The 17,019-nt window shown below is 48.0% G+C and overlaps 1 protein-coding gene across 1 annotated transcript in view; it reads right to left on the reverse strand.

Annotated features, from left to right (window-relative positions):
* LOC124282469 overlaps positions 1-17,019 on the reverse strand; it is a 145,052-nt gene that overhangs the window by 59,797 nt on the left and 68,236 nt on the right. Inside the window, 12 exon segments of the mRNA XM_046718476.1 lie at positions 669-830; positions 1,187-1,342; positions 1,658-1,881; positions 2,312-2,429; positions 3,269-4,861; positions 4,864-5,172; positions 5,438-5,770; positions 7,291-7,893; positions 8,507-8,918; positions 9,398-9,585; positions 11,249-11,482; positions 11,996-12,850. Coding sequence (XP_046574432.1) covers positions 669-830; positions 1,187-1,342; positions 1,658-1,881; positions 2,312-2,429; positions 3,269-4,861; positions 4,864-5,172; positions 5,438-5,770; positions 7,291-7,893; positions 8,507-8,918; positions 9,398-9,585; positions 11,249-11,482; positions 11,996-12,850 — 5,187 coding nt within the window.

Here is a 17,019-nt window from a genome sequence, read left to right on the forward strand (position 1 = left end):
ACCTACTTGTAGGAGCATATGTATGACCTACCTGTAGGAGCGTATGTATGACCTACCTGTAGGCAGGTGTTGGAGGGTATGACTGACCTACCTGTAGGAGCATATGTCTGACCTACCTGTAGGAGCATGTCTGACCTACCTGTAGGAGCATATGTCTGACCTATCTGTAGGAGCATATGTCTGACCTACTTGTAGGAGCATATGTCTGACCTACCTGTAGGAGCATATGTATGACCTACCTGTAGGCAGGTGTTGGAGGGTATGACTGACCTACCTGTAGGAGCGTATGTCTGACCTACCTGTAGTAGCATGTCTGACCTACCTGTAGGAGCGTATGTATGACCTACCTGTAGTAGCATATGTCTGACCTACCTTTAGGAGCATATGTCTGACCTATGGAGCTGACTGACCTACATGTAGGAGCATATGTCTGAGCTACCTGTAGGAGCATATGTCTGACCTACCTGTAGGAGCATATGTCTGACCTACCTGTAGGAGCATGTCTGACCTACCTGTAGAGCAGGTATGGCTGACATACCTGAGCAGCAAATGTTGGCAGGTCTGACCTAGGCTACCTGTGGGACATATGTTGGAAGTATGACATACCTGTAGGGCAGGTGTTGGGGTATGTATGACCTACCTGTGGGACATATGTTGACATGACTTACCCGTGGGACATATGTTGGAGGGTATGTCTGGCCTCACTGCTCCTCCACTACAGTAGTAGCCGGCATTACAGAGGCCTTCAGGTTGTGTGAGTCCATACAGGCTGCAATACATCCCTCCATCACAGGTCACAGGGTAGGGGGATCCCTCGGGGCAGTAGGTGCCTGCAATAACCAGAACACATAGTACAATCCACAAACATCTTCATCAACCTTGAGGGTTCTTAAAATGCATTTAGAAAACTTGATAACTTGAAAAAAGAACTTATGGAAGCTGCGGTGGCTGAGCAGTCTAGGCGTCTGACTTTGTGTGCTGGCGATTAGGTGCCTGACTCTGAAGGTGTGGGTTTGAATCCCGGATGGGACTCAACCCAAAAAGTACTAGAATCTGTACTTTACTAAGAAAGTGTAATCCCAAAATATTAACACATGTTACATTTGACTACTTACTAAAATGGCATTGTGTATTTCATAACAATAGCTAGGATGACCCCAATATCCCATGGAACTGATGAACCCACCTGGCCAGCACTTGCCACCAGTGTAGTTGGTGAGAGGGCAGGTGCAGTCTGGGAGGCTGGTGGCGTTGATGGTTGTCACCGGTTCTGCCATGTAGGCTCCTCCAGTACAATACCAGCCTGCTGTGCAGTTGCCAGAAGGTGCAGCAAGACCATCAACTGAAGAAACACAGACATCGAATGTCAGTAAAGATTCCTAGTTCTCTGTATGTTTACTTATTCATTATTCATTTTTAAACATTTGTAATGTATGCAAACATAAGACTTCCCTTCTTTTCAAACTCAAGAAGCATTACATAAAGATTGAAAAATCAATGCAAATACGACAAAAGCAGCATGATGTTAGGTCTCCAGGGATCTTTTCACGAAGCGTTCTTAGCACTAATGTGATCATAACTCCTTACTCTATCATAGACTTATGACTGATGTAACCCCACGACTGATTTGTGGAAAGCGGTCCAAGACGATACTTACTCTGACAGTATTGTCCAGGTGGACAGACCAGGCAGTCCTCCTCTCCATCGCTGCCACTGGCTGGGTTGTAGGATCCTTTAGGACAGGGCTTCTCGTAGGGGTTGGCCGTGCCTGCAGGGCAGTAGTAGCCCTCTGGACATGGCTGACCTGAGAAGCTGGTGGAGTTCTCCAGGCAGTAGTAGCCTTTGGGACACATGGTGCAGTTCTGTTGCAGGGGACTGTCACTGAAGGGCAACAAAGGTAAACAGTTCACAACTCATTGGATGAATTACAACCACAACCACTTCAGTGAGTGAGTGAGTGAGTTTGGTTTAAGCCACTTTTAGCAATATTCCAGCAATATCACGGCTGGGGACACCAGAAATGGGCTTCACACATTGTACCCATGTGGGGAATCGAACCTGGATCCTCAACATTTTTACAAGATGAGCAAATGCTTTAACCACTAGGCTACCCCACCATCCCCTACTTATGAGGGTATGGATTCAGGTTAGGTAGTGATATCTTAATAACTGTCAGCCAAAACCCTGATAAAATATAAGATCAATGCTGTTTCTTCTTGAAATCATCTTATATTGATAAATACTATTTTTGGATATAACAGACACAGTCAAAGAAATTTGTAATTTTGTTCAGCTAAGTTTCCCATCTCACCTGTAAGTGCCAGGTGGACAGGAGAGGGGGTCCGTGGTGCCTGTTGGACAGTAGTAGCCAAGGGGACACTCTCCACCATCACCTGTGTGGTTGCTGGACGGCTTGTCAGTGTCCACACCTGCATGGGGAACACAAACACAGGTCATACAGACATGGCTGGACACCATTCAGGACGTTTCAATATCGGTTTGTTTTCTGTTTTTAAAGCATTACCTTGAAGTATATGCAGTGAGGTTATTAATATACTGGACAAAAATAGTTAGGGATATGTGTAAATTTTGAAATTATGAATAATGATCTATTTATTCATTGACACACTGATAAAACATCAATCATAAAAGTACCAATATCCCTAACTTATTTTGTCCAGTATATAAAATAAGGCATGATATGTAAACACAATTACATGAGAACTCAGGACACAATCTTCTTCTAAGGAAATTTGTTTTATATAAACCTTCACTCTAATAAGTCAAAGATGTTCTAAGGGACTTAAACAGATAACTAATTTAAAAGGTAACATGTTTGTTAGTTTTGAATATTATAAAATGTTATTCCTCACCTACAGAATTATAATTAGTCAACATCATCAATAACATCATAGTGAACATCATCAATAACAAGAAATTGAGCTGACTTTACTGAATTCATAGTCCATGCATCATAGGAGAAGCCTACATTAAATCAGATCTAATACAATGCAATGCAGCAAATCAGTATTGTGGCTTCTTTTGCTTACATTAACATGGAGGTTATAAAGAAATGAATGTATATGAATGATAGCGATGAAAATTACACCCTGGCTAAAGACCTGGCTATCGTTCTCCATTAGGGCAATCAAAGATTGTACAGGGTTCGACTGATTCCACCTTCCCTGGAGGTGTTGTGAGATAATGCAGAGAGTTGCTGTAATGGAGTGAAAGATCGTATTAAGAAGATACTGTCAAAGTAACTCACCCAGTCTGCAGTAGTATCCAGCAGCACAGTCTCCACTGACAGCCGACAGAGCAGGAGTCTGACAGAACTTGCCACCATCACACTGTGTGCACTGCCCGACTGAGCTCATCCCCTCAACTGGGTTGTAGGTGCCAGCTGGACAAGGCTGAAGGTCTGCCCCGGTCTTGTATGGACAGTAGTAGCCAGGCAGGCAGGGGTCAGCTCGGTCCCTGTTGGTACAGTAATGACCTTCAGGACAGTCATAACATACAGCCGCTCCCGTGTGATTGGTGTAGGTACCATTGGCACAGAAGAAGTGTTGTGGAGAGCCGAGAGGACAGTAGGATCCTGCTGGACAGATGTTGCCCGTCACACCATCATAAGGAGCCGGCGAACTGGCACCCAAGGTGCAGTAAAAGCCTTCATCGCAGTCTCCAGATACAGCTGGTAGTCCGGTAGTGTTGCAATACTTCCCTGGATCACAGGCATTACAAGCAGACATATTGGTTCTGCGTGCATGAGGCTGGTAGGTTCCGGCTGGACAAGCTGTTGGCTGGTAGCTGTGTTCTGGGCAGTAGTAACCGGCTGGACACTCGTCTCCATAAACTTGACCAACTGGGTTAGCTTCCTCTGATGCATTACTACAATAGTAACCAGCAAGGCATGATCCATTAGGGGCCGACAAACTGGAGTGAGAGCAGAATTCTCCTGGCGGGCAGATGGTACAATCAGCTTCAGATGGGAGCTTGTCCCTATCACCAAATGTTCCCTTGGGACATGGTTCTGGCCATGATGATCCTTGTACACAGTGGGTTCCTTGTGGACATGGTCCTCCTGATACTGACTGTGCAGGTGTGGGCGATGTGGATTTCAGAACACAGTAGTATCCTGCTGTACACTGCCCCGTTGGTTCAGTGATGTTCTCTGCCTCACAGTAGAACCCTGCTGGACAGTCCCTGCATTCTCCAAGACTCTCAAGACCTGTTGTGTTGCTGTATGTTCCCAAAGGACAAGGATTCTGTCGTGCTGTCATGGTGCCATTGGGGCAGTAGAACCCGGCTGGGCAGACCTTGGGGGTTACAACTCCATGAGAAGGCGCTCCAACTCCACTCTGCTCTTCAGTGATAGCCTCATTCTGATCACAGTAAGTTCCTCCCTGGCAGATCAAGCACTCTCCTCTCTCTGGATCTGGCTGATACTGTCCTGATGGACAAGGTGTTTGAACGCCACTTCCTTGTGGGCACATATGACCTGCAAGACATTTATTTCCTGGTGGTTGTGGCTGAATGCTTCCTTCGGGGCAGAACCAACCTACGTCACAGTCACCATTAGGAAGGTCCCGACCAGGACCAGCACAGTACATACCAGCAGTACAAGGGAGACAACTGCTGATGTTGTGATTGCCGAACCAGTCACTGTACTCTCCTTCTTGGCATGCTATAGGTGAGGAACTAGCTCTAGGACAATAGTGGCCCTTTGGACATATATCTCCAAAGGTCTCATTCACAGGATTCTTCAAAGTTGAACTAATGTTGCAGTAGTATCCAGCATCACATTCACCAGTTACGTTGGACAGGGCATCGACATCACAATAATGACCAGGCAGGCACTCCTGGGGGACTCCGACCCAGGGGGACAGAACTGACCAGCATTGCACCTTCCTCCTATGCTAGACGCTGGGCAGGAGCAATCACTGCCTGAGTCCAGGCCAAGGATGGAGGGTTTGTCGGTCCATGACCCCAGGGAACAGTACCAGCCTCCTGCACACAGCCCTGCTGGCTCCTCGTTGCCTTCTCCTGGACAATAGTGACCCACTGGACATATCTGGCAAGCATCGTATGTAGAGGCCTGGGTCTGATTGTTGAAGGTTCCGTTTCCACAGGGGAACTGGTGTGCGAATTCTGTGGCCGCTGGACAATAGTATCCTGAAAGATAATGGACACGTATGTGAGCGAGTTGGTGCAATGTCCCTTCAAATAATATTTATCTTCCACTAGTAGGAGATTCAAATTTCAAACATGCAGGCGAAACACTATAGCTTACTTCCTAAAGAAAGTAGGCTTGGTTTTAAAATGTATTACAATCATAAAAAACAAAAAAACATCTGTCAGTCTAGGACAAATCATTTTCAAATCACTTTCTCTTACTGTCCTTTAAGATACAACTAGCCATTACACAATGTTGAGTTACCTTTGGGGCATATTGTTTTGTTTGGAGCCCCAGCTTCACAGTAGAAGCCTGCCGGACATGCTGTGCAGTTGGACTGCATCTCATTGATATTGTAGTGCCCAGGAGGACAGTCCGTGGGCTGGCTCGATCCTTCCTTGCAGAATGTCCCAGTAGGACAGGGTCCTCCGGTGGTAGTGACCGTGGCCGGCCTGGAGGAGATAGAGCCACCAGCACAGTAGAAGCCTTCCTCACACAGTCCTGTTGGGTAATCCAGGCCAGGCACATCACAGAAGTAGCCTGGCAAACAGTCCTGGCATTCAGAGAGAGCCTTGATCATGGTCTGGTTGTTGAAGGAATGAATCTAGTGTAAATCTTAGATGGCTTTCCGGATTAGGGATTAGCCGGGATATGGATAAGCCAGCTTTGCAGATCTATACTGGCCATGTAATCCATGGGGCTAATCAACTGCCGTAACTTCACTGAGAAGGTGTATCATCGTAAACTTTGGTGGTTTGCGTAAGATAATTCCTGCTGAAAAGCCAGCGTTGTAAAGAGTCTGTATTTCTCCTTGGAGTTTTCTTGGGTACTAGGAAAACTTCGGGGAGTAGAAGCCTGGTTCGATGTCTACTTGATCTAGTACTTCTATGGCTGCTTGGTTATGAGTGATGTAACCGCCTCTCTCTTAACTTTGGTTAGTTGCTGTGCCTGTAAATTCGAACTTGTAATGGTTGACTGTCGAAGCGGAGGCGTGGCCTGTGTGGGATACACGAAATCCGTGGTTGAAGAACAGGAACCTTATAAGTGGTTCCTTTAACAGATTCTCCCAGTGTAGTTGGAGGCGTCCACCCACTGTGACGGCTTGTACTGTAGAACTGGCTGGGAGTGCAGAAGCACCCAGTCGCTCCGAACCTGTCTTTCAACGCTTATAGGAACCTCTGGGTGTCCTGGCTCTTCTGACCCTCTCTATAGTTGCTTACATGGGCTAATTTAAAAGAATCTTTCTGGCGCTGGCTTTTCATCTTCCTATCCCGCGGCTTCTGTGCAGCCCCGCCAGAACTTAGATCTCCCTGGCATCTTTGTGAAGTCTGCCTGATGGCAGCTTTGCAGCGTGTCCATCGAATTTTTGATCATAAGGACTTCTCTGGAGTCCTTGGTGACTTCCCTTTGAGACTTTGTCTATTCCTCCGCCAAAGATGTTTGGGGATGACCACGGGGCTGTATATAGAGTGGAGCTGCTTATAAAGTTCTCACCCCAGCTGCAGGAAGCGCCAGGAGGCCTTGACTTGACGAAGCTAAAGGTCAGTCACTGCTGGAGATACAGATGAGATGATCTGTAAGGAACTGCTGGTCCTTCTTTTGCATCAGTAGGGCCGAGTAGATCATCCTGTATCATCTCTGTGAGGTCGTAATACGTAAATCTGGCGATAAGTGTCCCATTGATGGGCTCTAGATCTATTTAGGCCAAAGGAACAATGCCTCTGCGCCATACAATCATAAAAACAAAAACATCTGTCAGATCTAGGACAGCTTCAGAATCATTTTCAAATCACTTTCTCCCGACCCTGGGGAGCGGCGCTAGCCGCCCGACTTCCGTGTCCTTTAAGATACAGGAGATGATGACGAACTAGCCGATTAAGGCCCTTCTGCTGAGGTGGTCACAATGTTGTGTATCGTCCTGATAAGCTCGGGAGTTGCTCGACCTTAGTGGCCCCTCCATCGCATGGCCATGATATTGTGCTTAATTTTAAGTTCGGTGCCCTCTCTCATGCATGACAGCTGGAGCCCCAGTAGAGGCATCAAGGCTGCATGGCGATCTCTGCTGTCAGCCACCGGCCGCTTCTGTATGCATCGCCTCATGGTCTGGTTGTTGAAGGTTCCTGCAGGACAAGGAACAGGGTCTTGTGTTTGCTGTTCACAGTAGTGGCCTACTGGACAGACGTCTGCATCCCCTGTGACATTACCAGTCGGGGATTTGGAATCGGAGCCATATTTACAATAGTAGCCAGCATCGCAAGGTCCAGACACAGCAGTCAGGTTGGCCACATCACAGTAGAATCCACCAGTACACTGCGAGCACTGGCTAAGAGTGGACAGACTGGTTGACTGGCCGAAGGTTCCAGCTGGGCAGGATTGCCAGACATAACCAGTGCCCTCGGGACAGTAGAACCCGGCTGGACATGGATCGGGATTTGAACCAGTGATGCAGTAGTGACCAGGTGTACAGAGTTCGCATTTTTTCGTCTTGGTGACATCTGTGAATGTTCCTGGGTCACAGGCTATGGGATAGGCTGTTCCTTCTGGACAGTAGTGGCCAACGGGACATTCATTTCCTGTGGTGTTGTCGGTCGGGGTTGCTGAACTTGAGTTGCCTGAGCAGTAGTATCCCTCTGTACAGTTTCCAGCAGGTGCCACCATACCTGATGTTGGGCAGTACTGACCACCTTCACATCCCTTACATTGGTGCAGGAACTCAAGACCTACAAGCAAAGGGATGGCAATAGAAGAAATGCTACACATCATCTTGAAAAGGGGGACATTTTTGGGGGGGTAAGAAATAAGATATACTTCAAAATGATAATGACTGATTGACTGAGTTTAGTTTTACGCCGCTTTTAGCAATATTCCAGCAACATCACGGCTGGGGACACCAGAAATGGGCTTCACACATTGTACTAATGAGGGGATTCGAACCCGGGTCTTCGGCGTGACGAGCCAACGCTTTAACCACTAGGCTACCCCAACGCCCTCAAAATGATAATGAAATATTAATAAGACTTCATATTACAAGCATAAGTAGATGTGCCCTACAGTCAGCCACATGTTAGCCATGTCAATGCAGCCTATCCTAAATGAACCAGTGATTGACAGAATGAGTCCCAATCAGGGCATGATGTTAGTTACACAATCAGCAAGATCACATATTGTGACAACTAATCCTCACAAGTCAACTCTTATAACAACCAACATTATGTTCTGGCTTAGAATTAATCCTCGGCCACCAAGTCTTGTCACAAGAGGCAATGAACAAGTCTGGGTTATCAGACTCCTAAGTGTCCTGAAAATCCCCTCTGAGCCATATAGTGATCCTACCTTCTACAGGGTTGTATGTTCCTGGAGGGCACAGTGTTGAGGCATTAGATCCCACAGGGCAGTAGGCTCCCTTGGGGCAGATGTTCCCTGTGACTCCATCTATAGGAGCTGCTACAGAGGCACCAGACAGGCAGTAAAAACCTCCATCACAGAAGCCAGACGGCGAGGACAGGCCATCCTGGCCACAGTACTGCCCACTAGGACATGGGGTACACTCATCAATCTTCTTCAGGTACAAGATGTCATTGTATGTTCCATTGGGACATCTGTGCTCCTTGGCAAACTTGGTTCCTGGTAGACAGTAGCTGCCTGGCTCGCAGGGCGATGGGTTCTGCACTCCATGACTGCAAGTTGTGTCATTCTGGATTGTGCCATCACAGTAATACCCTTCAGGGCAGTCCTTGCAGGATGCCTGTAAAGGAAGCATGTGGGTGAACAACTCTGGCTTAGTGTTGCCTTACACAGTACTATCAGGCCATGGGAAACATAAGTGGTACGGGCACAGATTTGTGTTGTAACTCATGGTTGTTGACTGATCAAAGATCATCATTATGGCAAATTCAAGATTTAATCCAAAAATATGTTGATCCAACCATGGCTAGTGGACACAAGACAAAACGGAACTAGAACATCTAGGAGACAGAATGATACCATATTTCTTACTCAATAATATGCTTGCTTACTCAATCAATCAGAGTTATAGTTACATTTTATGTATTATTTTGGATCATTGTTACTATATTGCCAAGATCTTCATAGTTCTAAAAAAAGAACATTTAAAAAATGTTAACATACAATATATGCTTTGCTGCAATTGTCTTACAATAAACCACTGTATTTAAAATCCCATGTAGAATATACCACAAAGGGCACATGTATTCAGTGGAGTACCTTGCCAAATTCATCTTGGTATTTCCCAGATTCACAAGCCTCCTCCATCTTGCTCCCCTTGACACAGAAGTGGCCGGGTGTGCAGATGTAGGAGATGGGTGTGCTGGTGTTCTGGCCCTCTGGACAGTAGTAACCCTCACTGCACAAGTCTGTTGGACTCTCCTGGCCATAACTGTCACAGTAGAAACCTGAAACAAGCATTGACACGCTATACTACTGCAGTTTCTTTGCATCACACCTCCCTCGACATACACAATGGGAGCCTGAAAATAGCCTAGTCTCAACCATACAAACCAGTGACTGATATCAGTAATGTCCTAGTTTGTTGGTGTATCATTAGGGGTGGGTATTGCAGAGAATTTTCATATTGCGATATATTGCGATGCGAAAGCATGTATTGCGATATGTATTGCATGAAGTATTTTTAAACAAAAAACTACTTATAATCGAGTTAATTCTTGATTTATAGAGCAAAAACACAACATAATCACTAGGCTTGATTAAGCTTTAATAACAACTTTTAATCATGATAAAATAAAAATGTGAATAGTATTTGGCACAAATGAAACAAGGACATATCCGAAGATTTCCGAGTGTTACGAAGTTTTCCGAATGCAAGTAAAATACCGGTTTTCAATCAGCGTATCGCAATACCGCGGTACATATCGTTTTCATGTCTGAATCGGTAAATACCGGTCAACCGGTTATATTGCGCAGCCCTATGTATCATTACATGTAACCAACTGAATCACTGACCCTGATCACCTCAACCTGTGTAGTCACATCTCATGGCTGCTGCTGCTGAGTTGACAGTTACTATAGCATTGCATTTAGTGATCAGTGCATGCTCAAATAGGAAACACTAACTCTGTTTTACAGACTTCTGACATTAGTTGGTTGGTTTGTTGTTAATGCCACACTCAGCAATATTCCAGCTATATGGTGGTGGTCTTGTAAATAATCAAGCCTGGACCAGACAATCCAGTGATCAGCAGCATGAGCATCGATCTACGCAATTGGTATATGATGACGTACGCCAACCAAGTCAGTCAGTCCACCCGATCCTGTTAGTCGCCTCTTACGACAAACATGGGTTGCTGTAGACTCATTCTAACCCGGATCTTCTGACATGAGTATTCAAGGGAGTACAACACCTTCAAGGGAGTACAACACCTTCAAGGGAGTACAACACCTTCAAGGGAGTACAACATTGTTCAAGAAGTATACTATTCAAAAGCAGTTCAAACGCCAAGTTTTTCCAATCAGTCATGGCTGGTAGGTATTGCAACATACAGCCTCATAAGTGTGGGCAGCATGTTTTATTTAGATATTTCTGTTAAATCAAGGCCTGTCAGCTTAATGTGGGGAGAAGGCCTGAAGTGCTGCAGTAGCCGACATTTACCAATGTAGAAACATCCCTCAGCATGGGTCTGGTACAGCCAAACCAATTATCATAAATATGGTAAGATTTGAACCCAATATTGTGTCTAAGGACTTGCTATGCAGTATATGTAAGAGCAGGGCTGAAAATATTAAATGTGACAAGCCGTAATAGTGGTCATGTGTTTATATAGATTTGTTTTTATTCTTTTGCTGTTTGATAAACTTTAGTTACGGTTCTAAACAAAAGCACATGGATGAACATTTCTGACTTTGCAAAACAAACCTTTTCACCCATGTGAAGAACTGGCTTGCTGTGTCCAGCATGACAAGTCATCCCATTAATTTCTTCTTAGCATGTGATAAATATGACATGTAAACGCATATGGCTAATAATCTCTCTTTATATCAAAGCCATTTATCCCGCCCTTCCTGTTGTTATGGTCCCAGAAGCCTGAGCTGCCTCCTCACCTGAAGAGCACAACCTGCAATCGCTGAATTGCGTGTTTCCTGTAGCGTTGGTGAAGGACCCTGGTGGGCACTTGACAGGGTCTCCAGTTCCTTCAGGGCAGTATGCTCCCTTGGGGCATGTCCCCCCTGTAGCATCTCCCTGTGGGTCAGGGCGGATGGCCCCCAGGGTGCAGTAATACCCTGCTGTACATGGTGCTGTTGCATCTGCCAGGCCAGGAGTCTCGCAGTAATAACCTGTGGACAGGCACAACATTTGTTATACACCTACCATGAATATATGTGTTACTTTTATTGGTTACTCTATATGACGACACAAATATCTGTAAGCTAAATAACAGCACAGCCATTGTTAGTGGCAATACAAACCTAAATTCAAGTGAAATGAAAGTGACATTAAGCACTTCATACATAAATAAAAAATACAAGTGAATATTCTTGGCAAGACCTGCGCAATGTCCTCATCAAAAGTAATTATTTGCATACTAAAGTAAAAATGTGTTGAATAAAACATAAAGCAATATATTTTTGGTGTATCCTGCAAAATTACACAAATTACTGCTTAGTTACTGTGAAATGTTTTTTAAGTGTTTCTTAAAATGAGCAATACAAACTCGATCTGAAGAATCACCTTTCCTGACCCAACCTACAATGTTTTATGGAAGATTAACATAATTCTTGGAATTACATGTACACAAACCTGCCATTCCTTAAAATGATGATGCTGTCCAGCTTCCCAACAACACTTACCTGGTTTACATGGTAGAGGTTCACTGGATCCTTGGGGACAATAGTAGCCAGGCTGACACTGTCCGCCAGTGATGTCTGCTGGGCAGGTGCAGGACGTGTCGTTGGCCGTGTAGTTCCCTATCTCTGTGGGTTTAGATGTCCAGGCTCCCCTTACACAGTACCAGCCTTCAGAACACAGATCTGTCGGGACGGTCAGACCTGGACTTCCGCAGTAGTGGCCTGGCTCACATGTCATACAGTCAGACGCACTCTGCTTCCGGGTGTAGTTGTTGTATGTCCCTCGCTCACATGGGTGCTCGTAGGGGTCCTTCGTTCCTTCTGGACAATAGTGTCCAGTTGGGCATTCTGTGCCTGAAAAGTCAGTTGAATTCTCTGGACAGTGGTATCCTGCTGGACAAATCAGACACTGTGCTAGACCTGTAGATGGACTATATGTTCCTGGATTACACCCAAGAGGATAGGAGGTTCCATTTGGGCAGTAGTGTCCAATAGGGCAAGGTCCTCCTGAGGAGTTCAGAGTTGGGTTGTTGGCGTTTTTTGCTCCTTCCAGACAGAAGAATCCCTCATCACATGGTCCTGATGGTGCTCCAAGACCCTCCTCCCCACAGTACTGTCCATACGTACACTGAACACAGCTTGTAACATCTACAGCCTTCTGGTTTGGATTAAAGGTTCCAAGGGGACATTTCTGAGGAGTGACCGTCTTCGCTGGACAGAAGTGTCCTTCTGGGCAGGGTCCTGACAGGCCTGTGGCATTTGTTTCTGGGGTAGGAGAGCTGGCACCTTCTGTACAGTAATATCCCTGCTCACATTCCCCAGCTTCTGTTTGTGCCATGGGAGCATCACAGTAGTAGCCTCCAGTACACTGAGTACAGTTAGAGACATCCCACAGACCAGTGGCAGTGCTGAACGTTCCAGGGGGACAACTTCTGTAAACTACTCCAGTTCCCTCGGGGCAATAGTAGCCCACTGGGCACACACTAGGTGGATTCACACCATCACACCAGTGCCCTGGAGCGCACGGTTCACAGGTCTCGGCTTGAGTTGACTTCTGATATGTTCCATCTGTTTTCCAAACCTGCAGAGGTTTTCAATTCTTTGAAGAGAGTCGTCCTTGGGGTACATATTATGCATTTTCGGCTGAAAAATGTCCTGTGACAGTTGTATCAATGTTTTTGAATAAAAGATTGTACAATAAATAAACTCTTTTATTTATTATCACGGACCCTACCTCACGGAGTTACCTCCCTTAAGCATGCGCACCAACTGGGTAGGCTCCTAGACCCGTATCATCATTCCTTCTGCTGAATTCTCATCAGTGAACAGAATTGCGGGGAGGTGGGTGGGCCCTACCCAAGGGCGACTCTCTTCAAAGAATTGAAAACCTCTGCAGGTTTGGAAAATTCTTTTCAGAGATCGTCCTTGGGGTACATATTATGCATAAACACAGACTCCCAAAGACCCGGAGGCCAGGGAGGAGGAATTCTGTCAAGCACACACAAAATATAGCGATCGTATCATGGAAAAAAATTGAACAGGCGCCATAACACTCACCTGTCACTTTCGACCCAGTTTAAGCTTCGAGAGGCATTATGGGAGGAACTGACAGGAGGATTTGTGCTCAAAGGCGACCTCTAGCATAATGAGACATTGCGCGTAGTGCGAATGTCAGTGAAATCCGACCCACTAAGTGGCTTCTTCATGAGAGCACCGTGGGGAAAACAAAAATACCACTCACTAACGATATCGTAACTCCTTAGAGAATCGAAGGGGTACAGGTTCTCTGAGTGCTCGTAGCAGACATGTCAATAATGGAATCATTGTACAGTAAGCGTCAACACAAACCAATAAACCAAGACTCACTTGGTCAGGGTGGCAGGACACTGTCCACTGGAAGAACAATGCGACCAAAGCTGCGCGCGATTGCGTGAATGTGTATCGAGCTGATAATGGCGTATAAAAGTGCTTGGCGGCTCCAAATAGCGGCAGAGCAGATCTCTTCAATGGGGAGTGCCGATGCAAAAGCTTTTGATCGGCTACTGCCCTGACCCGAGTGAGCCTTCAACCCCTCAGGGGAGGCTTGCCCTTAGCCTGATAAAGCGGCAAAAATACGAAACAAGCCAGCGAGACAAAGTTTGCTTGCTGGCTGGCAGACCAGCCTTCCGCCACCGTAACAACAGAACAGCTGGGTACCCGTCACGGATCCCCTGCGTTAGTTTGATATAGACTTTGGCGTCTTCACGGACATCAGCGGGTGAGTGCTGCGTAGGAGTGGTCCGATGTGGAAGGCTGGGTAAGAGTAGGAAGTTCGATAGGAGCTGTCACATGGAAAGCGTGATCGACCTTGGCCGGTCGGTAAAGTATCTGGGAGGCCGAATGCTGACCACGATCCGTGTGAAACACAGTCAGCGCCCGGGTCGGACGACATAGCATGTATATCGCCCGACTCTTGACCAGATGTTACGCCACCAGAAACACAGCTTTCCAGGTCAACAACTGAATGGAAATAGCCGATAGGTGTGAGAAAGTGGGACGGACAGCCAATCGAGCACGATCGACAAATCCCAAAGGTGGACTGGTTAAGCCTGAGAGCAGGTCGAATCCGTTCAGCGCCAGCTAAGCGCTATGCGAGAGGGTGCTGCCCCAGAAGAGCACCATCGACAGGGGTGTGAAAAGTGGAAATAAGCGGTGGAGTAGCCCGCGAATGGTGAAGCCGCCAGGCCTTCTTCCAAAGCGAGCTTGCAAAACTCCAATACTCGGACTAAATCCGCAGAAAAGGGATCTGCAATGCCCTATCTGAACACCAGCGGCGCATAAGCGGGACCACCTATCCTCATACTGAGCGTTTGCCGAATCCGCCTCGAAGCCAGAATTGTGTCTGCAACTGCTGCAGGAATTCCAGCGTGCCTCGAGGTTAGACCTGACAGAGGCCAAGCCACCCACTGAATCCGTGGATTTGGGTGGAAGCTCCGTTCTGAGTGAGAATGTCCGGTCGCAAAGGTAATAGAACAGGAGGCTGAGCCAGAAACCTGAGAATTACGGAAACCAGCTCTGTAATGGCCAAAGCGGTGCCAGTAGCACAAGTAGCCGAGCTGGCTGGGTGGACAGCTGTGAAAGGACCGCGGGGAATGAGTGGTAGCGGCGGGGAGCGCCCAGAGCACTTTGCCCGTCAATCCAGCAGGAAGGCGTCGGCAGTAGCGCCCTCTGGTCGGTATCCGAGAGCAGAACACGGGTGTCTGATCGTCCCGCCCGGGCGCAAACAGATCCACCTCGAGCGACCGTACAACTGGGAGATTACTGTGAATATCTGCCCTGTCGAGCATCCACTCGTGCGGGGCCAGGATCCGGCGAAGGCGCATCTGCTCGCGCGTTCTCCAGCCCGGGGAGATAAACAGGGAGTACCTGACAATGCGTACTGAGTGGCTCCAGAGGAGAAAGTCCACGCTTCCGGAGGGCGCTGGGGACACCGTGCCTCCCTGCTTCAGGATATGCGACATGGCCGTCTGGTTGTCTAACTGAAGGCGGACTACCTGGCCCGCGGACATGCTCTCTGGCGCTCGAATACCAACCGCACAGCTCTCAGCTCCAACACGTTGATGTGAAGGTGAGCCGGCGGACCAGAGTCCGGAAGCCGACAGACTGCCAGAGCGCCCCCAGCCCGTGAGGGGCGCATCTGTCTGAACTGTGAGAGCTGGCGTCGGGATTTCCAAGGGGAACCCCTGGTGAGATTCCGACATTTGTCCACCACTGAAGGTGAGGTGTCAACCACTTTCGGGGACTGTGAGACTGCGCTCCAGATCCTCCGTGTGAGTCCACAGCCGAGCCAAAGCTTGCTGTATGGGGCGCATCCTCAAGCAGCGCCCGCCACACTACAGAGATGCATTCGCCGCCATATGGCCCAGTAGGCGGAGCCAAGTCCGTGCTGGTGCCTGGGGCTGGGAGAGGAATGAAGATACCATCTCGAACTCTGGTGACCCGGTCGGGCGACAAAGGAAGCGAGATCCTTGTTCGTTTGGAATGGCGCTCCAAGAAAAACCAAGTCCTGGGTGGGTACCAGGTCGGATTTCTTGAGGTTGATGATCCACCCCAGTCGAGTTAGAATGTCTATCACTGTGTGAGTAGCATCTTGACTTCGCTGGCTGTGTTAGTGCTCCGAGCAACCAGTCGTCTAGGTAAGGGTAACAGCGCCTTCCTTGCGAAGGCGAGCTAGGGTAGCTGGGACTAACATGAGCTTGGTGAACACCCTTGGGGCAGTCGATATGCGAAGAAGGAGCACCCTGAATTGGTAATACATCCCGTCGTAAAGAGAACCCGGAGGTACTGCTTGAGCGAGGGATGTATGGGTATCTGAATCACGCATCCTTTAGGTCGATTGGCGTGAGCCAATCGCCCGGGCTGAACAGATGAGATCACCCGGCGCAGTGTCTCCATCTTGAAGGATGGTACCGAGCATCGCGATTCAACCCCTTGAGGTTGAGAATCGGGACGGAACCCGCCGTCTTTCTTCGGGGGCGAGGAAATGCGTGGAGTAAAATCCCGCCTGTTCCTCTCCGGTGGAATCGCTTCGATTGCGGACTTGTCCAGCAGAGCCTGAACCGTCGCGCAATATGTCCGCCCTGGCCTGGCATGGCGGCACGGAGTCGCGTCGTATGCGGTGAAGTCGGGCGGACCACCGCTTCCACAGTGGGAGATGGCCTATGCTGACCGTGGCCAGCACCCAAAGCGTTGTTGGTAGCCTTCTCCCATTCCGGCAGGAATAGAGAAGCTGACCTCCCACTGGGATATGGGGTAGGGGCGGCGTCGTGGACCCTAGTAAGCGGAGCTGACTGGGTGTGACACCGCGGCTTGGCGGCAGCCTGTTGGGTTAGCGGGGAGGTGGGGCAGACCTCCAGCGCCCAAAAGGCTGGGAGCTAGTCGAGGACTGCTCCTTGCCCCTACCCTTAGCGGACCTACTCCTCCGCCTACCCCTACCAAGCGGCGAAGCCAGCCCGGCAGACTTCGGGTGTAGGCTGCACCCGGCGGAG

The sequence above is a fragment of the Haliotis rubra genome, unplaced genomic scaffold (assembly GCF_003918875.1).
Source record: "Haliotis rubra isolate DU_JTF1 unplaced genomic scaffold, ASM391887v1 Scf3, whole genome shotgun sequence".
NCBI lineage: Eukaryota > Metazoa > Mollusca > Gastropoda > Lepetellida > Haliotidae > Haliotis > Haliotis rubra.